A 25,317-nucleotide genomic window follows, 5' to 3' on the forward strand; every position below is an offset into this window, starting at 1 on the left:
ATTATGATTATTTTTACAATACCCTGCATCACACATACTCCATACATATTTGGACAAATTAAAACCCATAAATAAGGCTACCAAATATGCCCAATAATCTCATATAAAAACACTACCACATCACCTTTATCAAAATTCTTAGTAAAATTACTCAAACCGTTTACTAACCAGGTCAAAATATATGATTAAAAACACAGATGACCTATTTCATAAAATAAGAAACATAACTCTATCCCACGAAGACTTCCTCACTTCACTGGACACAACGTTGCTATACACCAAAGTGGACATCCCCAGAATGTTAGACATCATTCATACATTACTCCTTAGGATCACAAACAAAATGAACACACAGCAATATCATAAAACTAATAATTTCAGTAATTTTTTAAAAATTAACAATGACATCTGTATCCAAATTTTCAGACTCCCTATGGGCCAAAATATTAGTCGAAAATGAGCCAAATTGTTTCTATCACATTTTGAACCACATCTATTAAGCCACCCCCCAGACATCACTTTTACAGCCGATAAGTAGACAACATGCTATGCATTGGAGAACCAACATGTATTACCTCTTTACAAGGGTCCCTTAATGACTTCAGCAACAGACTAAGCTTCACTATAGAAACAGAACATGAAAAATCCATAAATTTCCTAAACCTAACATTAATTAGAATCAACAACAAAATAACCACAAAAACATTCTGAACAGCTACACATATCAATAACTACTTCCACTTTAACTCATATCATTCTTATTCTATTAAAAAATCGGTCATTCTAGCACAATTTATAAATGCATACACGCATTCAACTACATATAATTATCTTAACAAAGAAATAAAGAAATTAACATAGATATTTAGAGACCGAAATTATCCAACACAGCTAATAAATTATGCCAACCAAACAGTGAAAACGAATTAAAAGTCCAATAATCAAAGCAAACTTCCCTACACAAAAACTCATTAAACTGCCATATATCCAGAACATATGCAAAGCCTATCAATACATTTTTAAGCATAATGACTATAAGGTAGTGTTCACTATAAACCAAATTTGGCAACACTCCTAAAACCTACCAAATGTCACATATATTAGGAAATATTAGAACACCACAACGTAGCATACAAATTTCCTTGCCAACATAACTGTAATATCACTTCCATGATTACAGCATACTAATCCCAGAACATTTAAACAATAAGAAATGTATAAACCAAAATAAAAACAAAGAACAAAATACCATGAAAACAGAAATCACATCCCCACCCTCTTGAATAGAAACATATCTTGCAAATTGACAAAGCCATAATGTTAGACATACAAAAAAATGAAACAATGCTAAGGATATCGAAAACAATAGTCATAAAATGTGACAAAAACTCCATAAACACCCACTGCCCCTATGTAATTTCAGAGAATTGGAAGCCCCACAAATTGAAGATTAGGTCAAGATTCTCACCAATGGAAAGCAACACAGATAAACCTAAGACAAAAACACTAAGCCAACACTCAGTCAAAATGGTTCACACACCTACTCTTAGTCTTCTTTCATTATATTCTAGCTTTCTCCTTTTCCCAAAATATATTATAACTGATTCTTGGAAATTCAGCTTTTAAATCATTCATCTCATCTTCCTTTTCCCCTCTTTTACTTTGCGGTGTCGAAGGTTTATTAATCATCGGACCTCAAATCGTTCACAGGATAAGGTGGTCAGCCCTACGCCCCAGTGTATCCTATGTCTGTAGTGTTGAGTACTCAAGGCTGGGTTTGCTTGCTTTGCGGGATGAAAAACTCCAGAAAAAACTGGGGGGGGGACCCTACTGTCCATGCCCAAGACCGGCTAACTTGGCTATGGCTGAGAAAGATCCTTCAGCTCCTCACATCACCGATGGGAATTGAACCTAGAACGCTCCTTCACCAGGCATATGGTTATGAAGTGCACATCCACTAGGCTAATTGTGTGGACTGCTTTTAATTCACATATCTTTGATTTTCCACATTTTTAGCTCCAACATATTTCAATCTCCACATTTTTGCCCCACTCCTTTCAGTCATATTTTGCAGTTCAGTTATATAAAATTTTTATCGTCATATGCTTGATGTTGCTCCAAAAGAAGACAACCTCAAGCTTCTTACAAAGGTATATTCAAAATTATTCCTTCCATATTTTTCGATTACCTATGTCTTTAAAATATCATTAAAGTCTTAAATAAATTGAGTAAAAAAAGTCAAATGTTATACAAGGAGTACTCCTTAAGAAAATAGGCAAAATAGCCACAACGTGTGTAAAGGCTTATGTGTTCACAGTACATGTTATTTATTTTCATGGTATTGATGACAACACAGATTGGTAAGAATATAATATTTATTAACTTATTTGCTGATATTTCACTGGTATTATATCCAGCATCTTTAGATGTACAAAAACAGTTTTTCGCAGTGTACAAAACAACAACAATTTGGTATAACAATGGGACTAGTTTAGGACAACACAAGGAACTAAAGCCATCTTTGTTTTCTCTCTTAAATTAGGACTTTAGTTCCTTGTGTTGTCTGTTACATTTTTTTTTACACTAGTCCCGCTGCTTTTACCAAATTTTTGTTGTTTTGCATACTGTGAAAAACTGTTTTTGTGCTCTGAAGATGCTGGATATAATACCAGTGAAATATCAGCAAATAAGTTGATAAATATTTTTTTCTTACCATTGTGTACTGTCAGAAACTTTGAAAGTTTCTGAAATTGACCAGATTTCATGAGAATACAATCTTCGAGGATTATATTGTTTTGTTTTACAAATTCATTGTTATTCTTGTGTTTATACATGATTTATCAGAGATATGCACTTCCTTCCCCCACCCCATATCATTTATGTTGCAGGTTTAATGGATTTTTTACAACACTCAAAAAGAATTAAAATAGAATTTAATACTTCCTATATTTCATCCTAGTCACTAGGACATCTACGGGGATTACAAAGACAATTAATGTAACATGCACACAAAAACTTACAATACTAAGCCCAACCACGTGGGTGACAATAAAGTCCTATCTAGGTGGAGCGCCCTCTAAGGGCAGTAGTAGGTGGCCTGGAATGTACGGTGGGACCACTGGTGATGACTGTTTCCCAAATCTTCGGAAGATTAATGCAACTGTATTTGTTAAGATTTGGTTGGTTTCTGAGAGCTGCTGCTGCTTCTAAGAAAAGTCTCTCTTTCTCGAATTTGCTGTGGTGGAGCATGGTGGTTTTCTTCCATGATACTCTGTGGGTGGTGTCCAAAACATGGTCAGCCAAGCCTGAATGGCCATAGTTGTGTTTAACAATGTACGACTTGTGTTCCTCCAGGCGGATGGATGCTGATCTGCCTGTCTGTCCAAAGTACGCAAGCTTACAGGAACAGGGTACTTTGTAAACTGCAGGCAGAGAGAGAGGAGGGAGCTGATCTTTCGTAGAACGGATAAAGGTAGCCAGTTTGCGGTAGGGCTTATATGCTGTGTGTAGGTTATACTTTTTTAGTAGCTTGGCTATTTTTTCAAAGTGCCACGGATGTAGGGTATGGTGATGGCATTTTTAAATTCTTGTTAATGAGAGAGACGGGGACTGGGGGAGGAATTGATTATTTTTTTGATGCTGTGTTCGCTGTAGCCATTGGAGAGGAAAGTTCTGTGTATGTGGTTAAGCTCAGTAGTGAGGGCGGTTCCACTGGAACAAAGATTGTGGGCTCGCTTGGTAAGGGTTTTAATGATGCCATATTGTTGTGAGGGGTGGTGGTGGGAGAGTTTGTGAATGTATCTGCCTGTGTGTGTGGGTTTTCTGTATACGGTGAAGGTAAGTGTATCATTAGGCAGGCGCATGACTAAGGTGTCTAGGAAGAGTAAGCAATTGTTCTTTTCCTTTTCCATAGTAAACTGGATTCTTGGATGTAGGCTATTGAGATGACCGAGGAAGGAGTCTAACGTGTCTGGGCCATGAGGCCAAATAGAGAACACATCATCTACATATCTTAGCCAGATAGAAGGTTTGAGTGGGGCTGAGTCTATCTGGGCTGAGTCAAACCTTCTACCTGGCCAAGATATGTAGATGATGTGTTCTCTATTTGGCCTCATGGCCCAGACACGTTAGACTCCTTCCTCAGTCATCTCAATAGTCTACATCCAAGAATCCCGTTCACTATGGAAAAGGAAAAGAACAATTGTTTACCCTTCCTAGACACCTTAGTCATGCGCCTGCCTAATGATACACTTACCTTCACCGTATACAGAAAACCCACACACACAGGCAGATACATTCACCAACTCTCCCACCACCACCCCTGTCAACAATATGGCATTATTAAAACTCTTACCAAGAGAGCCCACAATCTTTGTTCCAGTGGAACCGCCCTCACTACTGGGCTTAACCACATACACAGCACTTTTCTTTCCAATGGCTACAGCGATCACAGTATCAAAAAAATAATCAACTCCTCCCCCATTCCCCGTCCTTCTCGTCAACAAGATTTTAAAAATGCCATCACCATACCCTACATCTGTGGCACTTCGAAAAAATAGCCAAGATACTAAAAAAGTATAACCTACACACAGCATATAAGCCCCACTGCAAACTTGCTACCCTTATCCGTTCTACGAAAGATCAGCTCCCGCCTCTCTCTCTGCCTGGAGTTTACAAAGTACCCTGTTCCTGTAAGCTGGTGTACTTTGGACAGACAGGCAGATCAGCATCCATCCATCTAGAGGAACACAAGTCTTACATCTTCAAACACAACTATGGCCATTCAGGCTTGACTGACCATGTTTTGGACACCACCCACAGGGTATCATGGAAGAAAACCACCATGCTCCACCACAGCAAATTCAAGAAAGAGAGACTTTTCTTAGAAGCAGCAGCAGCTCTCAGAAACCAACCAAATCTTAACAAATACAGTTGCATTAATCTTCCGAAGATTTGGGAAACAGTCATCACCAGAGGTCCCACCTTACATTCCAGGCCACCTACTACTGCCCTTAGAGGGCGCTCCACCTAGATAGGACTTTATTGTCACCCACGTGGTTGGGCTTAGTATTGTAAGTTTTTGTGTGCATGTTACATTAATTGTCTTTGTAATCCCCGTAGATGTCCTAGTGACTAGGACGAAATATAGGAAGTATTAAATTCTATTTTAATTCTTTTTGAGTGTTGTAAAAAATCCATTAAACCTCCAACATAATGTCCTCACATCACTTAAGCCTCTACACAAGAATCCCATATCATTTAGATAAGGGAAATATATATATATATATATATATATATATAAAGGGTGAAGTACTACTAACAATGATATCATAATATATATAATACATTGTTACTATTATATGTAACTTATATAAAGGGAAAAGAGAAAGTTATATATCAAGGCCAAATAGATTGCATATCTAATTATAAGAATAGGCTAGGTGGTAATTAGTTACGTCTGCACACAAATGGCAGGAGAATCAGAAACAATGGTTGTTTGCTTCATTGCTTTATTAAATACGATTTAATAAAGCAATGAAGGTTCATTGCTTTATTAAATACGATGTGACCTAAGATTGTTGGCATTAGTGAAACCTGGCTGTCAGAATCAGATATGGTGACTGAGATTGAGTGTAAATGGGTATATTATTTTTAGGAATGACAGAAGAGAAAGGGAAGTACTACTAATGATATCAAATGACTTAAGTCCAGTTAGGGTGGAAATGCAAGAAAAGAATGATAGTAACAATATCCTATTGAAGCAGTGAGTTTGAGTCTATGTAGTGTGATGCAGAGACTAACAGAATGAAATATATAGTGGGATGTTGCTACAGACCTGCTGGCATACAAATAACATGCATTTGTATGCAGTTGCGAGAAATAAGGGGAGACTTGTCCTGATTGGTTGCATTTATTATGACTCACGTAATAGAAATTTTTCTGCTTTGGCCGGCTGAATAGTGAATCTTTCTATTGATTGGCCAAAGCTGAATATATAAAAAATATGCCGAATATTGAAGCAAATCTGAATATTCAGTGCACCCCAAGTATGGTACTAAAACTAACACAAGGGTGGTTTACAACCTTTCATTAGCATGATTTACATAAAAAATATATATATATAAATCAATAAAAACAATGAGGAAGAGATCAAGATTTTTATATGATTGTTGATGAACATAAATTAGCTTAACATTCTGTTAAAATCTAATTTTACTGACCAGTTGGATGTGCATGATTAGGAACTGAAAGCAGTGGAAGTTGTGAATGTTACATGTTCTGAGGAATGTCATTTCACTCTAAATAATAATTTTATGTGATTACTTACATAAATGGAGGCTCGCTAAAACACTTATTTAAAAAGGAAAAGTATTTTGTAAGTAATAAGCGAAAAATGGATTATTTAATCTACTGAACATGGGATGAGATGCATCAACCAATATATGGTGACCGTTATCAGCATTTATTGTTAAATGGTGAAAATTATAACAATAAATGCTGAAATTTTTTATATTTTTTTGCTGAATTTGAAGAATACTTGTCTTAGATATGCAAACAGAGAAAAAACTAACTCAGTATTAACAAACACTTCTTGTAAAGGGAGAAACAATATAATAACTTCAGCAGTTGTTTCTTAGCTCAAATGGCTTGGGTTGCTTAGAACTGACACCAGGAAGCAGACATTTCTGTGTTGTGTGGGAGAGAAAACCTACTACCTTCTTTTGAAGCCAAATAATCTCCAGATGAAAAGGTATGAAAAATATTTTTCACATCTTTGACAAGATCATATGAAAACTAAAAACTTGTCACAATTTTTACATGGTTAATATATAAATAAAGCATACTTACCCAGTATTAAAGTTCTTGTCATCTTTTGTCCATTGGAGTATTACTTCTTCAGATTCTTTAGCACCTACTTGACCACACCCTATGCGAAAATCTTCCATACTGCGCAGACCATTCCGCAAAGCAACCATAGTGTCAGGAGGAATTTGGACTAACAGGCCATCTTCAACTATACTAGATTTTGCTGTCAAGCCTGTGGATGTCTTTAAGGCACCACTAAATACAATAAAACTTGCTCCAGTAACTGCAAAACAGAAATGTTCCTAAGTTATTAGTCACTAATTTAATACACAAGAATTTTAAATTCAATCCAAACTTCGAAAAATGATTTTTGAATGTAAAACACCTTCTCTGGGAAAACTGACTTAAGAGGCCAATTTTTGATCATCCTTATATACAATCCTTAGTATTTAAAAACTAAGTGTATCATAGTGTTATAAAAAGCAATTTGGTTTTAAAAGTAATCTTCAACTTAACAAAGTTTACATCGAATATTCACAGTTAAGTAGGGGAATACTGTTTTTTTTTTTTTTTTTTTTTTTTTAAATTACAAAACAGTATGACAATTATAAGCAATTATAACAAACTCTCTTCAATTGAAAAGTTGTGTTTATAAAGGACAACTTTTGAGAATGAAGTCTTTTTTTCAAGATTTTTTTCTTAAAGCTAATTTTTGAAGGGTCTATTGAAAGATTGAATAGACAATTATCAATGTTTAGCAAAATAAAGGAATGCTCATGATTTTCAGGATTTCATTACTGCCATCCCAAGAAGTGTGTCGTGTTTGCTAATGGAAAACAATGCATCTTCAAATCTCACTCTACTATAAATGAGGGACTGGAGTACAAATTGATGATGCTTACTATTACTCTAGATTTCTAATCAATCAAAGGCAAAACTGTAATTTTTTTAAAAAAAAACTTAAATAAATAAATAATTGCATATTCTTTTGGGATTGATTTCTACCTACTAAATATCAGTCTCTATTTTCGTTTTTGATTTTTTTCCAAAAAAAAAAAAAATGCAACTATTTATAAATTAAATTTTTAAAATTAATTTAGTATCATTTAATATCCATATTTTTATGTGGAAGATAGTTATAGAAATACAACCTTGAAAACAAGAATGCAACTAAAAGTCCTATGCCATACAAGTAAGAGAAAGTTAAATATACTTATCTGCAATTTAATATATTCTTATAAGTCATGATAAGTGATATGACCATGACAGCCAACAATACAGATATACTTGTCTGTAGTTTGATATTTTATATATCTCCAACTGGCTGAATCAGCAGCTACCACATAACAAATTATTATTATTTGTCGCACCTCCAGGGAGTCCAAAGACTCATCGAGGGAGGGCACCTACTCCACAGTTCTCTGTCTCCACCAACTACAACCATCATCTACATCAATGCCATCTACTGCCCGCCACTAGTATTTTCACAGACAATTACAAACATCCATGCCCATGTCAGGATTCGAACCTGCAGCCTTCTGATTGAAGAGCTGATACGCTAACCACTCAGCCAACATGACAGCCCACAGTTGAGAGAACTGTAGCTGGCAGAGTGCCAAGAAGAGTCAATTCATGTTGAAGGGGAGAAAGAAATAAGGTGATGTATGAATTCATCACAACATGCAAAATCACATACTTTATTTTAAAATTTTCCAACTGTTATACAAGCAAAATAGTTACTACTTTAAAAACTATAATGTTCATAAAAGAAACGTTAATTTTCCGACATGTAATAATAAACACTCATCCTACAAAACACATTGATTACTCTATTATCGGAATGGATTCACCTTCTTTAGCCATGTGCAGAAGTGTTGAGAGTTCTCTCATCTGTGGTCAGACTGCTCATGTTTAAACACTTTTTTTTTTTTTTTTTTTTTTCAAAGTGCACAAAACAGGCAGAATTCAGAGGTAAGGAGGATTTTTCAACCTAATTTGGTATACATTAAAAAAAAAAAAGAAAGAAAGAAAGCCTTAGTATGTTAATGGAGCCAATGTTCAACTCACCACAATCTGGGTGTATTTTTGGGTTCCAATCTGACTATAGCAATTAATCAATGTGCCTACATTTGTGATGGTAAATCTTTCAGAAGTTCTTAATACATGTATTACTTGTGAGAGTTTAAATCATCTAGCAGTGAACCAATATATAAAGGAACCAAGGCGCAGTGTCAACACATCTCAAAAGGAAGAGACCAAGCATTTGTAATGCTAGGCACCATATCACGTGGTATATGAATTTTATTGAATGGCGTAAAACTGCCAGAATCTACCTACTGGAGACTTGCAATGAAAATAATGCCTGGACTTCAAGCTCAAAGTCTACATGTACTTTCCACATTTCTTCCAGCATGCTTCTTCTAGATTTTAAAGAGGTTATGTGCTGCACATGGCTGTAGATTTATTAATTTATGGGACCAGTTTAAGGATCAAAGCAGTATAACTGAGAGGAGACCTCCACATAGCCTTTAAAGGAATGCGGAGAACTGACCAGGGCTTCTGACCTAATGTCCAATCCTCACCTTCTCGTGGTGCACCCTGTTGGGTATCTACTTGGATACTGAACGAACGAGGATGGGCTGGCAGTTTGGGATTTAGCCAACCAAATTGTATTCTTATTGGTTAAACCAAAATAAAAAAAAAAAAATGATGGGACCAGTTTGTTAAAAATAGGAAATAGTTTAGTGGCAATGGTAATAATTGATCTAAATACTTTTTTTTTTTTTTTTTTTTAAATGTAGCTTCACCCAAGAAAGTTTATTTGTAAACCTATAGTACAATTGTATCGTGGGCAGGCTAAGGATTTTTTTTTCTCCTGTTTTATTGGTTATATATATATATATATACTTTACATAGTCCAGAAATCATGCTCTAGAGATCAAACATGGAACTTTTTCAAGCCACTTCAGGCCTCCAATAAGCAGGGTGGTGGTCTCAGACAAGGCAATGAAATTCATCTCCTACTTAAAGATAATCATAAACATCCATGCTCAAAGTGGGATTTGAACTCACAGCTTGTTGGATGGAGAGTGGATATGCTAACCATTCGGATCAAGTTGAATAAAGCCATGAAATCTGTAATGACAACTAAGAAAATTTACGGCAACTAACTGGATGTATATGTGAAGGATATTCCAAGTTATTGATAATAGGGTTCACATCAAAGGCAGAGGAAAAACAATTTTCTTTAAAGTTACTTTGACTGGTATCAACATTCTTATATATGAATGCATAAAACTTTTAAGTTTTGTGTATTTTTTTTTTTAAATATTTAAAATAATTTAAAAAAATATATATTTTAAAATAAGTTTATAGTTAAATTAAGCTGCAGACTGTGAGGATTTCTAAGTCTTGTTTTGATGCTGCTGCTGCTCACGATTTCGTCTTATTCTTTTCAACTACTGGATGATGCTCTCTCTCAATTCCATTCTGTTTTCAGCTTTTCTCATCCATTACATTCCAGCAATCCTAACAATTTCATCTTGCAATCTCTTCCTCGGTCTTCCTCTTTGTCTACTGCTTGCCAATAATTTAGGCCATTTTGCATTGTTATATAGCTCAATATACCTTGTTTTGTTTATAAATAGGTAAAGGAGGAGGGGGACATATTATTGCTTATCAAGGAAGATTTATACTATCAGATCAATGACATAATGAATTCTAACAATAATCTGAGACAGTGTGGTATGGTACATAAACATGGTCTATACAGTTGAGGGTGGGAGTAATATTACTATAAGGCAAAGTAAAAGATGATTAATGGGGAATTTTAATATAGGAAATACTGACTGGGAAAGAGCTGATAATGCAACTAGTCATAATTTTTTAGAGACCTTCATGACAGTTATTTAAAACAACATATACAAAAACCTACTAGAGAGCTTGGATTTGATACTAACATCCAAGGAATTAATATTAGGCCATATGAATTACTTAGAACTCTTATGTGATAGCAATTATCTGATTTGGAAGAGAACTAAGGAGAGAAATGATAATTAGAAAGAAGTATCGAGCATTGAATTTCATATATATATATATATATATATATATATATATTTTTTTTTTTTAAAGGCCAATTTCAATGGTATACTAAGAGAATTTCTCTTCTAACTGGCTAGTATTTCAGCAAGTCATGTTTTCTCTTTTAACTGACCAGTGTTTACACTGGTCAGTTAAAAGAGAAAACATGACTTGCAATTTACAGTGCATAGAGGCAGGGATGCTATCTTTCCCTTGGTAGTAAACAGATGTATTTCAGAGTTGATTAATCCACATTAGATCATTTTTACTAAAGATAGTAAAATTTTGCTGAAATTTTGGCTAGAGGTCATAATAATATGATAATGAAGAAGAGATTTAGAACGAATATATAAAATTCATTTTTTAATGTTTGGGTAGAGAATATGTGAAATAGCCTTCATCAATGGGTGCCTGTAGCAAAAATGCACACAAAGCATCTTAATGCTGTGAAAAATCTAAATCCATTTGCAAGCATCTATTCTGAAAAAAGTTCAATAGTTTGCTGCAGTTTTCTATAATCCTCATATTACATGAATGACAAAAGATGGTGAAGTCATCCACAGAGGACATTACTTATAGTTGGAGGAAGTTGTTCAGTTATTGCACTAACTTTGATTACAAAAAGTGTGCTTAAAACTGTGTGGGAATTCCTTATTTGGGCATATGGTTTGTAGAGAGCAGTTCCCACTCAGACTTGGAAGATTTGGTTAGAAACAAATGATTAAAAAAAAAAAAGGGGGGGGGAGATTCCCTCCGAGATCAAAATTGTGTAGGTTTTACAATATTTCAAATTTCCAAGTAGTATTGTAAGCTTTTTCCATATGAAAGAAAACTGGCACTAACTGCTCATATTTTAGGTGGGCATCTCTAATAGATGCTTCCAGCCAGACTAGATGACTGGTTGCAGAATATTTGCAGAAGTAGATTGTGTTCTTGAAATAGATTGTTTCTCTTCAAAAACCATAAAAGATAAGTGTTAACCATTTTTTCCAGAATCTTGCACAAACAGCTGGATAGTTTATCGGGGAATTTGGACCCTTCTTTGGCTTCAGAAAGGCAATAAAATAATAGCATTTTGCCAGGTATCGAAAATCTATTTTAATAGAAATTCTGTTGAAAGAGTGCAGTAATTGATCCATGACTGATGTCGATGGATGTTTTACTATCTCATAATGAATGTTATCTGGTCTATGAAGTTGGGCAACATTTAATCCGAGCAGGTTTCATTTCATCATCCGTGAATGGCCTGTTGTTGGATTCTTCAGTGCCATTCAAAGAAAGCAGAATTTGTTGCTTTTATGCATTGCATTTTTGGGCATGGAATTTGGTGGGGGGGGGGGGGTGGGGGATAAGAACATACTACTGATTACATATGCATAGTGGATACTAGATCCAACATTATTTCAAAGCCGAATGTTTGAATACTGCTAATGTTTTTGCAAAAATCTCAAGTGTGTCAGCAATTGTGCATCCATTATGTTCAAGGACAGAGAGCTGGTGGATGATGTATCATCCTTTCATTTTCCATATTTTATTCCATACATCTTTGTTCTTGTTTAATCTTCTTATAGAAGATGTATATTGGACCTAAGATTCCTTCTGGTTTAGATGATGCATGTGTTTTGCTCAGGCTTTCTTCTGAGCTTCTCTGGTTTGTGAAATTATCATTCTGCCATGACTTAGAGAAATGTGGAAATTGTCTAGATATTTTAGGCATTGCAGTTGTTGCAGACTGTGTAATACACTCTGTCACATAGTTTACAGCATCACTGATAAGAGATGAGCTAACTGTCACAGAATTAAATTAAGGTAGAGAAGGTAGGTTACTCAGCTTGCTCAATTTTCCATTATGATATAGTGCACAGTTGCTCATGTAAAAAGACTGATATCAAGGGGAATTGTCACTCCCATACAAATTGTCTTCAGTTTCCTGCTTGAACAGCAGGAAAATGGAGGATGAGCAGATAGTTATCAATGGCAGTGAATGTTTTGCTGGACATGTGGAAGAAGGTGTTGCTTCCTTTGTTCAAGAGAGAGAGAGAGATTGTTGTGGTCAAGCATAACTCAATTCTTCCTCTGGTGTTAGTTTAGGCATTACCCCATAGTGTTGCATCTGTTTAAATCCCTCATTAAAAGTAATGGGGTAGCAAGTACAGTATTCAAGGTCATCCTAAGAGATATCAGTTGCAGGATAAAGGTAGTTGCCATCCGAGAGTTGAATGGCAACTCCTCAGTGGGCAGGCCCATCCTCTCTCTCCTGTCCTTATGAATGATAGTTACATCTTATTATGTTGAAAGGTTTCATTTTCATTAGTCCTGGATTCTTTTCTACCCTTTCCCTGAGAATTTTGGATGGCCAATGTATCATTTTTCTTCAGAAAACATATCCACAATGTCATCATAGCTGATTCCCTCTAGGACACTAGGTATATTAATTGTTTTATCTTCCTGTGTGTGTGTGGGAGGGGAGGGGGGAAAGCAGAGATATCCATGCTATCTTTTAATAGATGGACCATCTATTATTAAGGGTCTGGAGGCATGACTTTAATCTGTTGTCATGCACATCCATTTTTTTTTTTTTTTTTTTTTTTTTTTTTTTTTTTTTTTTGACAAGAGGATTTTCATGCAGGGGACCATTTTTGGTACATTATCATGAGTCCATATCGATTTTTTCTCTTTGATTCATTCTAAAGAGATAGCAAGCAAGTCATACTGTTCAGGAATGTTGTAGTTGTGAAAAAGTGAAATTGATGACATGTCAGTGTCTCTACTAATACTTTCCTAAGATTTGCCTTTCTCAGTGTAAGAGAATTCAGCAGATATGTTATTGTTCCTTCTGTAGCATAATAGAAGAGCAATACCTCTTCACCTCCTGATAGGTGAGGCATTGCTCTGTTTTTATTTTTCGGATCTCCTTTTCATCTTCCTGCCTTTGGTATGCTTGGGCGATCATTCTCCCAGTTAAAAGCACTCCAGTGTTTTGCTCTTAGTCTTTATTCTTATGATCTTTACTGCCACATGAGATAGCAGGGCCACGATGGGCAGTTTGGGAATGATCACCATATTTCTGACGCTTAAAGCAGCACAAAGGATTTGGGATAAAGAATCTTACTGGACAGCTGAGATAAAATGCTATGACAGATTCTGGTGTGCTGAAGGTAAGAATGATGTTCCTGGTGGAAACATCATTCTTACCTTCATATAAGGTAAGAATGATGTTTCCACCATATAAGGATTCGTCTTATAGTTGCCACTCTTATTCCTTGTGTTTAGTGCAGAACTCCTCATCAGAATATCAAGGAGGTCCCAGTCTGATATTATGCCCCTAGAAAAATTTATATTTTTTTTTGGAGGTAACTGTAATTGGCATTTCCTTGATAGGAAATGCCAATTACAGTTAAACATGTTTAAATATGTTTAATTACATTAAACATGTTTAGTGTAATTAAACAGTTTAAATATTGGAGATTTTGGAGATTTTCCCCCAATTTTGGAGATTTCCCAACCCTTCCAAACTCTTCTGGATGAAGAAGAGTGACAAATTTCCACCTGTGAATGCAGGATTAAGAAAAGTGGTGTATTTGTTGCAGCGTCTGATTTTTAAAAAATTTTTTTTATTTAGATATTTGGTTATTTCTATGGTTTCTGCATGTGACTTGTTGAAGACCCACGATAAACAAGAGGTTGAAAAATTATTCATTCTCGGGTAAAGTATGATTCAGATCTAGGCCTACTCACCAGCAAGCAATGACTTTTGGGAGTAAAACGCCAAGGCCACTCTGGATACTATACCAGCACTACAGCAAGCCTTGGGTAAGAGATTTATTGCAACACCATTGCAACCATGGGGTATGAGATTCATTGCAACACCGTCAACTCTTGCAGGCAAGCCTGCTGGCTGACTGATTCTTGCCAAACCATCCACCATCTTTCCAAAGCAGAAGCTAAAGTAGTGCAAGACTATCAGAATCCCACTTTATGTCCATAGGTCACACAAAGTGGGATTCTGATAGTCTTGGTAAACCCAGTGGCAGGGCATTGGATTCCAGTGATGGTGGTCTTGAAGAAAGCAAAGAAAAAATTCAGCAGAAGTAAAGCAAAGAATATGGGAGGAAAAGCAAAGAAAAATAATGAAAAGGGTCAGTGCCATCATTGGGAGGTCCCCCTCCATCTCGAATAGGTGCCTCACATGAAGGACCATTGGGCTCTGAGAGAAGTAGAAACAAGGAGGACAAAAGTTGCATTCCATCACTTTTGCAAGGAAGCAGAAGGCAAGCTTAGTGAATGCGGCCCTTACTGTCTGCTTTGGATTTATTAATGATTTTTTGTAGTTATGGGCTAGTGTAAGCTGAGTGAGAGACTAGGGTCTTGGACTTGAGCCACCAGACAGATATCAAATTTTTGACTTAGACTGCTTTGGCACAATTGGTGGAGAACCAGGTCCTGAAATAGGGTCAAGAATGGAGTCGAGTGAAAAATAAAGGGACTCATCCCAGCAAGAATAGTTTTGGTTATTAGATCAGAGTAAATGCTAGATCAGATCGGCACACGGAAGTGAGGTCCAAACATCATTCCAATTAGCACTGCTATAGTTTTATAGGATATGAGGAAATAAAAGGAAACAAAGACAAGGTACTAGACCTGCCAAAAGGAGAGCTAATAACATTGGTGCATAAGGAGAGAGAGAGTTAAGAAAAGGTCCAAGATGTTAGGATTATCTGGAACTCTGGTGAGTTGGTGAACAATGTGTTAAATCATGACTAACAGCAAATGGTTCAGTTTTCTGAAGAAACTGAATTTCTGAAGTTACAATAGTTAAGAATCACCTGTAATAATGTAATAAAAATACTAATTTCATTGATCAAAAGAGTATCTCCTACCCCCCCGCGCAACCAAAAACAAAAAATAATGTCCCAGCAGGTCAAAGTGGATGAAATACTCAGACTACTTCAGGATTTTTATCTCATCGAATCATAAGCTGCAATCTGTCATTTATCAAGTAATTACTCCTCTATCATTAAGGAATTAATGGCAATTGTAGAACTACTGCTGGATTAGATCAGAGAATGACCTTTGTGTCACTTGACTACATATATACTGTTTTACTTGAAATTTCTTTCAATGTCCTTCAATATTTTGACTTTTCTGCTGTATAATTATTTATTATGTTCATTTCCAAGAATGTTGTGTCTACTTATTGTCTGTTTCCATATTTAAAAAAAAAAAAAATTCTTGTGTGAAAATAAGTTATCTATTGTGACCAGAGATCAGTCTTTGCAATGATTTTATTTAGTAATGGTAAATTTGAAGTATTTATTTTCCCAAATCAGCACAATGGAACAAGATAATTTATGTTTTTTCATTAATAACAATATTGCAGAAATTATTTCTGTAATATTTTCAAATGTTTGTATTAAAAATCATTATGTTAAATATTTATAAATAAGGATTTTCAAATAACATTAATTGAAATAAATATGAACTTTTTCCCCCCCTTTCTCTTCAAAATACCATTATATGGATCATGACACTTCAGTTTTATAAATGAATTTTTGTTAAACGTTAAATTGCATTATGCTTTCCAATTGCGAGACTTTTTTTGAATATCAAGTATATATAATATAGAAACTCATTCATTTTTCGATGAAAATTGCAACTTTTTTTTTTTGTAGGATACTTATTCTAATAACATCCTATGCTTAGCCACTGTAGATAGAACATATATGAAACATATCCTATACAGATTGATTCAAAATTTATACTCATTTTGAAGATTTTCAATTGCAGCCTCCCTCACTAAAGAAATTGAATTCCAAAAAATAAGTCTGAAAAACAGACTTGAAAATTTTCTCTGTTCCGAGTCTCGCGATTTCTTTCTTGTGGTGTGCGAGAGCTTTCCAGTTACGTAGAGTTCAATTGATGCGCATACGCTGTCATCGACGATCACAGCTGTGTTCGTTTAAGCTTTCCAATTGTTGTAGCAGTTGTGGGGAACGGTGATAAATTTCTGCCGTTAAATTTTCTCTAAATTTCTTGGCAAATTATGGCTGAAAAACGTCAGCATTACTACAATATTGCATACAAGCTACTTGTGATTGCTTATGCTAAAGAACATGGAAACAGGGCTGCAGAGAAACATTTCGGGGTGCCCCCAACTGAGAAAATGATAAGAACTTGGCAGAATCAAGAAGAGGTTCTAAAAAAAAAGCAACTCACAGTAAACATAACCTACGATAAATTTCTAGGTTTTGATGAAGAAGATTAAAAGATGGGTACTCTTTCCTAGTTAGATTAGGTATTTGTTGAAAGTATATCTACTTATTACTTTATATTTAGAATACTGTAAATTCATTATAATATTCAGCGATAAAGTTTTTTTCCTAAAAAATGTGTACAAAAAAGGGGTGCATCTTATAGGCTGGAAAATACAGTAATTATCTTCGATAAAGATTTTTGATGGAAAATAATAATAAAAAAAAAAAACCTCGCATTTCTTTTTCTAGACTGATACAAGATTTATGTGCAAGAATTGATTGCAACCATTTTCTGTACATACACATTGATGATGTTTTTCTTATTTCATCGTGCCATTAACAATAAACTATAATTATATGATAAAAGGACTAGAAACATATAAATATATTGTATATACCTTGGGATCCGGAAAAGTCACCCCCCTGTAGATAATGAGTACGCTACAAAAATGTAAATAATACATCTAATTTTTTAATAATTATAATTTATTTTGTTTTAATAGAATAGATGCACATTATTATTGTTAAAACTCGAAGTTGTATGCAATGCCTCTAAGGTAATCAATCACATTACGATTTTGAAAATCTTGGACTATTGTTTTGATTCTAGCAGAAATTGCAGCATACTTCTTGTTTCTTTGATTTTCTGAATTACCAGCAATTGGTTGTGTAATTTCGAAATTGTGTAGCCCTTGTTGTTGTTGTTTCTTTAAAGAATCAATGAATCGGTAAATATTTGGGAATAAAGTAGCACAAGTTTCCTGAAATCCCCTGTTCCACCCCTCCACGGCATTGTTGGTACGTTGCTGATCATTCAGTGTTCGTGTGTAAACATTCCACAATTCGATGGCAAAAATGGGTAATTGCCAGCCTCTTCATTGTCTTCTTCCAATATGTGTATCTTCCAAGTAGTTTGCAATCACCATAGCTTCAATGGGGAAGTCATCAGCTTCAACTAAATCTTCAAATGCTTGAATAACGTTAGCAGGAGGAATAAATGCCAATGCCGGAATCATTCGAATCCAACGAGCAAATTCATGGTCTTGTTCGTATTGGGCTTTTAAACCTTCATTCTGTACCTTTCGCCAAACGCTTTGGGAAAGATGAAAAAAACAACAGGTATTTACAATACTAGGAAATTCTTGTTGGAAGGCTTGCATGGCAGTTTGTTCGAAATCTGACATAAGTCGCTGGGGTTGGAAGACCTGGTTGTAGATTTTTAACTTCTTGAAGCAACTTGGCATATGTGGCACGAGTTTTGCTTGGCAGAAGTGCGTAGACCACTGAAATAACTGCATTGAATTGAACCACAGGAATTGTATAAAGCTGCTGGAAATGTGTGGGTACTGTGCTAAAAGTTGCATCAGAAAACCACTCCTGGCTATGCACTAATAACTGAAGATTGTTACTAGTGGAGAAAATAAGCATGCGACCCAGAAGCAGTTTGTCCTGAGAATCACACATCAAAAACTGTTGTACATCGATAATAATTTCTTGATAATTTTGTGGAATTACTAGGTCCTGGAGATTGCTCAGTAAAGCAGGAGTACCATTGTTGCATTGAACATGACGAATGGTTCGTTTAAGTGAATCCTTTTGAGGAAGTAATGCCGTGACATTCGCATGAGCCTCTACAATTACTGATGCAACAATTTGCTGTTGCCGTTCGTTCGTGGTTGTTGCATAATGCCATATTTGACCAATCAATTGCAATGCTTCCGACCTTGCAGCTTGAGCAGCATGGTTATGTTTAGTAATGAATTTCACAACTGGGCCTTCCAAACCCTCTGTCCAAACATGCCCTTTGCAGGTGGAACGTCTTTCACAAACCCAGATTCCATGCTGTTCATCTACAGTTCTCTTTGAAAACACGTAAATGTGGTTGTTATCATCTACCAAATTTTTTTTGCCTCTTATTGACGGAACACTTTTTGCCATTGTACACACAGGATTAATCAATCAAGATGCAAAAGTAATATGTTGATATTGCACTGCCTGCGATGCTCAGCTTGTTCACGCGATGCACTGCCGATAATGAGGCGGTAAAAACAGCAAATGCAGGCTGTCCACTGTTCTCCCCCCCCCCCATGTCCGTCACTAACCATGTGACTATCAACCCCATGGTCAAGTATGTATTCTTTCCTTTGTGAAAGGATTAACAGTTCCAGTTAATACTTTCACAATGGAAAGAGAACCCTGAAGACAACCAAAAGGGGAGAAATTAGTTTAAAAGCTACATGACAATTTGTACATGAATGTAATTTTAAAAATTTGTTCGGAAAAGTTAGAGTTATCGGAAGTTCGATTCAAGTAATCGAGAGACTTTAACATTGAATCTCCACTAAAGGGGCTGGGACTTCATTAAAAATTAGAGTTATTGAGAGTTGACTGTCTTTACATTTTTGTAAACTACTCATTATCTACAGGGGGTGAAATGTGCTAGGGGCGACTTTTCCGTAAACCGTATGCCTCTATATCCCTATATTTCTATTTAAAATTAGTTACACTTCACGTACTATAAGGAACTACTTGTTTTGGTGCTTAGTAGCACAGGCTCTGAGAAGTAGCTACAAATGAGAATTATCCAATTAAGGGTTCTCCTGAGTAAGGATTATCACACCTCTTACTGGTGATAATTGAAGGCAAGCATTTTTTATTTATTCTTTCTTTTAAGGTTACATGGTGATCAGCATTCATATTTATAAATTTAGGGACACAAAAACACACGTGTTGAACAGATTATTTTATTAATTACTAATAAAATAAAACTTGATGTTTCGATCCCTGTATCGAGGTCATCATCGGAAGAATACAAGTGTATAAGGAACCGAGCTACATGCTCATGCCCTGTATACCGGTAAACTAAATCTACATAGTTAATTAGTCCTTTTCCCTAGCCTGACCTCTAGTGATAAAAAAAATAAATAAATAAAAAATAAAAATAAATAAATAAATACAACTACAATAAACTGATAAAGTCCTCATGTATTAATATTCTTCTGGATTTGTACAGTTCTGATTGTTATAATATGATTTCTTTCAGTTGCTGTTGAATGTTGTCTTCTTTACCAGGTTGTCTTCTTGTAGTGGGATTTTTCTATGGCTAGTTAAGGTTGTTATACAGGTTGTAGATGAGTCCTCCACATTCTTGAAATGGTTAGGCCATCATTTTTGTTGAGATTTGGGTTGTGTTTGAGCATTTCACATGACTCTTTAAATTTTCTCTCAAACCAGGTTTTGAGAGAAAATTTAAACCTGGTTTAAATTTAAAGCCGCCGCCGCCGCCACTGCACCAAAACCTGATTTGAGAGAAAATTTAAAGAGTCATGTGAAATGCTCAAACACAACTCAAATCTCAACAAAAATGATGGCCTAACCATTTCAAGAATGTGGAGGACCCATCTACAACCTATATAACAACCTTAACTAGCCACAGAAAAATCCCACTACAAGAAGACAACCTGGTGAAGTGTTTGTAACATTCAACAGCAACCGAAAGAAATCATATTATAACAATCAGAACTGTACAAATCCAAAAGAATATTAATACATGAGGGCTTTAGCAGTTTATTGTAGTTGTATTTATTTATTTAATTTTTTATTATTATTATTTTATTATTTATTTTTATTTATTAATTTTTTTATCACTAGAGGTCAGGCTAGGGAAAAGGACTAATTAACTACGTAGATTTAGTTTACCAGTATACAGGGCATGAGCATGTAGCTTGGTTCCTTATACACTTGTATTTTTCTGATGATGACCTCGATACAGGGGTCGAAACGTCAAGTTTTATTTTATTAGTAATTAATAAAATAATCTGTTCAACACGTGTTTTTGTGTCCCTAAATTTATAAATATGAATTTTTTATTTATGTTTCCCCAACTCTATTGTATGCTTCATATCCATATTTTGGTGGACGTAAAAATTCATTAAGGCTAGAAGAGAGGTTCAAATTGAGTAGTGATTAGCAGACACTACTCCATGTTGTTTTATGTCTACTCAATATCTTGTCCACTGATGTATTATAGGTTTTGCAACCTCTCATGTTAGTTCGATATAAAAAAAAAAAATGTAAATCACTTTTTATCTAATAAAGAATAAATTCACACTAATAATATGCAATAAATTTACTAAAATAAAACAATGTTACCTTTTCTTGGTGTATTTTGGATATTGATGGCTTGTGTTTGATAATTACCATCATCATTCTGCATGCAAACCAAATGGGAATCTGCTTCCATGCTGAAGTTAGATGCCATTGCCAAAACATGATCATTGCTATTATTGAGTACCTTCATTACCTAAAATTCAAAATCTATGTTATTAAGATATTTAAGATGTCAAAATAATTAATAATTAACCGATATAGAACAAAATGTCATATATGAGATTCAGTTTCCAGCAAACATTCCATGTGATTTTTTTAAAGGTTTTTTTTTTTATGTGCATGTTTTCACTATAAAATATTGCACAGATTAGGATAGTCGCAATTTTCTATAACTGTATATAACTTGATTTACTCATTCTGATACTCACCTTCTCTCTCTCTCTCTCTCTCTCTTTCACACACACACACACACACACTTTCTCTTGTTCACTTTTAAAATTATGCATTTTTATCAAAAACTACTAAATGACTTTTTTTAAAATAGTACATCTTAGTACTGAGAGCAGTACTAAGGATTACAATTATGATACTGTAATACTGAATGTAATCCTTTGTTAAGAATTCAATAATCAAGAAACTAAATATGGCACTTTTTCAGGATACTAATGCCTCCACTAAGCAGGGTAGTGGTTTCACACTGGGAGTTGAAATTCATCTAACACCTAAACACAATCACAAATCATTCATGCAAAGGAGGGATCTAAATCCCAGAACTAAATCTAAATTAGCACATCCACCTTGTACTAATCGCTCAGCCAACATAGCATGCAGTGACTGCCATAATGTTAAAGATATTTGTAAAATGGACTCTTTGAAAGCATGTTTATGTTAGAAGCCAACCACAGTGTATCACAGTTTTACCTAAACCCAAGTCAGTGATAGACAATTTTGTTATCTACGAGAATGACAAGGAAGTTATCTAGTTCACTGTGCCCTTCAATGGTTGGCAGAGCCGTCAACATGTTAAATCTTACTCATGAAAGGTTACCATGTGCATCATGATCAAGTGAAATCAAAGTTTGTTTTAAATGTAGAAGGATTTACTCACAGTGGTCAGGTACAAAGGAGCTGTTAGATATATGCAGTCAACTCTCACTAAAAACAATATTACAGTGAATTCAATTACTAAAAAAAATAAAAAAACTTCAGGCCACAGAACACTACTATATTAAAGCTTCCTTTGATGTACTATGGTAACAGTTGAAAGCATAAATAATGTATTAATATCAAAGTCAAATACCAGCTTTTTTTTTCATTCTGCATTTTTGCTGCCATTTGGTATGAGCGGTGCTCTTTCCCCTTTCTTATAAATTCCAACCAAAAAAAAAAAAGGTTTAAAGAAATCCTATAATATGCTAGTGTGGATTAGGCAGATAGATACAAGTTGTGAATAATGCCATAAACAACTAATTATTTCTGTATCATATAGAAAAAGGGCGACACTGTAGTATTATAGATATAATATATAGAGTAGTATTATTAGTAGTATTATAGATATAATGTATAGAGTAGTATCAATAGTAGTTATACTGAATACAAAGTTGGATGATAATTAGTTGTTGCATGTCTTCTACCACAGTTTAAGGAATGCAACTGATTTTTAAATATGACAAAAAGAGTAAATAATGGCAATGGAAATTAATGCCTCTAGACAACTTTTATGAAACAGTACTTCTATTCCACATGCATCATAAAACTCCCAAGCTAAACAAAGTTGAGTTTCATGGTGTACGTGGAATGAGAGTACCGTTCCCAAACACAGGAACAATATTCTATGTTATCACCATAATAATTTCAATCTTCCACAGGAGATCCAGCCTAGATATAATACATCCAGGATGGCAATGGTCTCAACTCTACAAATTAATACTGATTTGTTTTTTTGACAACTCTACACAAGAGGCTGGTTGGTTGGTTGATTAGGAGTTTATTAGAGAAATGATAGCAAAGATCCTGTTAATGTACAAAAAGCAAATTTTAAAAAAATTTAATAAACCAAAGCAATATCCAGGGTTCCAGAAATAACACATCTAATGGTCATAAAAAAATTTTACTAGCCCATAGTATATATTGTGGTAAAAGGTGAGTGGGTGGGTGTGTAGAGAGAGAGATCTTCAATAAAATTTAAAACAACCAAATTCAAATTATATGCAATAATTTGTAATACCTGGCATGGCTATTTAATTTTGCCACTAGCACATTTTTCCCAAATCATATTACATGCTACTTCTGTTCCATGACCTTCCAACCAATTACAGTAAACTTGTCCAATGTGGAACGTGAATAAGGCAGAAACTTGCTCAATCTGAACAAATGATATAGTCCCAGCCAGAAGAATAGGCATTATAGTGTTATTTATTTTGTATAATACGGAATCTGCCCAATGCAGAAACGGAAAGCAATATTTGAAGAATTTATTAAAAATTACTTGTATAAAGCAGAAAGTGTTTTAAAAATACACCTATATTTATTAGATTTTGGCACTTGTGTTGCTTTTACTGTTTTGTTTGAGAATTAATGTTGGTCAGTTTCCGGTAAGTCCAAACATTTCAGTAACCCGAATTTCAACAAACTGATCAGTTAATTTTTTGCATCATGGCTAAATTGTATGTGACGTTGTCGCTAAACGAAAAAGTCAGTCATTGAGGCTAAAGAAAAGGATAAACTCTCGGCATGGGAAATAATGATGCAGTTTAAGCGTTGCAAAACGCAAGTATACAACACACTTAAACAAAAGGATAAAATAATGAACGAGTGGCTGCAAGGGCACAGCGGAATGAAGAGGAAGGAAAAGGTAACCGGCAACAAGGAAATCAATGAAGTAGTGTGGGAGTGGTTCACGAATGCAAGATATAAAAACATTCACATATCTGGTCCAATGGTCCAAAGTGAAGCTCTCACAGTAGCCAAATCTCTCGGGAATGATCAGTTTTAGGCGTCTACAGGATGGTTGGATAGTTTTAAGAAGAGGCACAATATTGTGTGGAACGAAGTCTGTGGATGAAAGTGCAGTGAGTGAGTGGAAACCAAAACTGCTAGAATTGATTTAACCATATGAACCTAAAAACATTTACAATGCAGACGAAACACGATTGTTTTTTCAGACATTAACAACAAAATCATCGCAGTTAATGGAGAAAAGTGTAATGGGGGCAAAAAGTCCAAAGAAAGACTTAGTGTTATTGTGTGGGAATATGGTGGGAGAAATGAAAAAGACTCTCGTGATTGGAAAAGCAGCAAAACCAAGATGTTTCAAGAATCTGAAAATTAATAATTTACCAGTGATTTGGAGAAACAATAAAAAAAGCTTGGATGACTACAGCTATAATGGAAGAGTGGTTAAAGATGTTTAAAGCAAAAATGAAGAAGGAAAATAGAAATGTCATCCTTTTTCTTGACAATGCTACCTGCCACCCAAAGGTAACACTTTCAAATGTGAAAATCGCCTAGTTCCCAGAAAATGCAACAAGTGTGTTACAGCCCATGGATATGGGTGTTATTTACACATTCAAATCGCACTACAGAAGATTTCTGATGCAATCTTTGATTTCGAATGTATAAAAAGCAAATAGCTTTTACGCATTAGCAAGATCTGTATCGGTTCTAGATGCTGTGAATTGGATCGGGTTGGCAGTGAAGAAAATTAAAGCAGAAACAGTAAAAAAGTGTTTTGTTAAAGCTGGGTTTGGGGAAAGTGATGTGGCAGATAATTTGGAGGAGGCAAGTGAAAACATTACTGCAATATCCAATCTCTGCTAAGGAAAAGAACTTTCCTGTGATACAGAGAAATTTGTTCAGAGTGATGACCATCTAGCCACACATTACAGCTTTACTAGCGGTAAGAAATACACAAAACAAAAATGTGGAGGAGGAAGAGGAGGGAGGAGGAGAAGCAGCAGCCAGAGAACAGGATATTTCAATGAAAATTCGTACAAACGAATCAGTGAAGTAATGCAGTTTATTTACAACTGATTCAAACCCTTCCAGCCTTCTTGAACTATTGTAT

The 25,317-nt window shown here is 35.0% G+C and overlaps 1 protein-coding gene across 2 annotated transcripts in view; it reads right to left on the reverse strand.

Moving 5' to 3' along the window:
- Window positions 1–25,317, reverse strand: part of Sara (Smad anchor for receptor activation) — a 418,622-nt gene that overhangs the window by 48,804 nt on the left and 344,501 nt on the right. For both annotated transcript variants that reach the window (XM_090410157.1, XM_090410156.1), the window contains 2 exons: window positions 21,294–21,444; window positions 6,850–7,090 (listed from right to left, as the gene is read on the reverse strand). In XM_090410157.1, coding sequence (XP_090266283.1) covers window positions 6,850–7,090; window positions 21,294–21,444 — 392 coding nt within the window. The remainder of the gene's footprint in view (window positions 1–6,849; window positions 7,091–21,293; window positions 21,445–25,317) is intronic.

The sequence above is a fragment of the Typopeltis vanoorti genome, chromosome 20 (assembly GCF_054136105.1).
Source record: "Typopeltis vanoorti isolate ZY-2024b chromosome 20, IOZ_Tvanoo_1.0, whole genome shotgun sequence".
Lineage (NCBI taxonomy): Eukaryota > Metazoa > Arthropoda > Arachnida > Uropygi > Thelyphonidae > Typopeltis > Typopeltis vanoorti.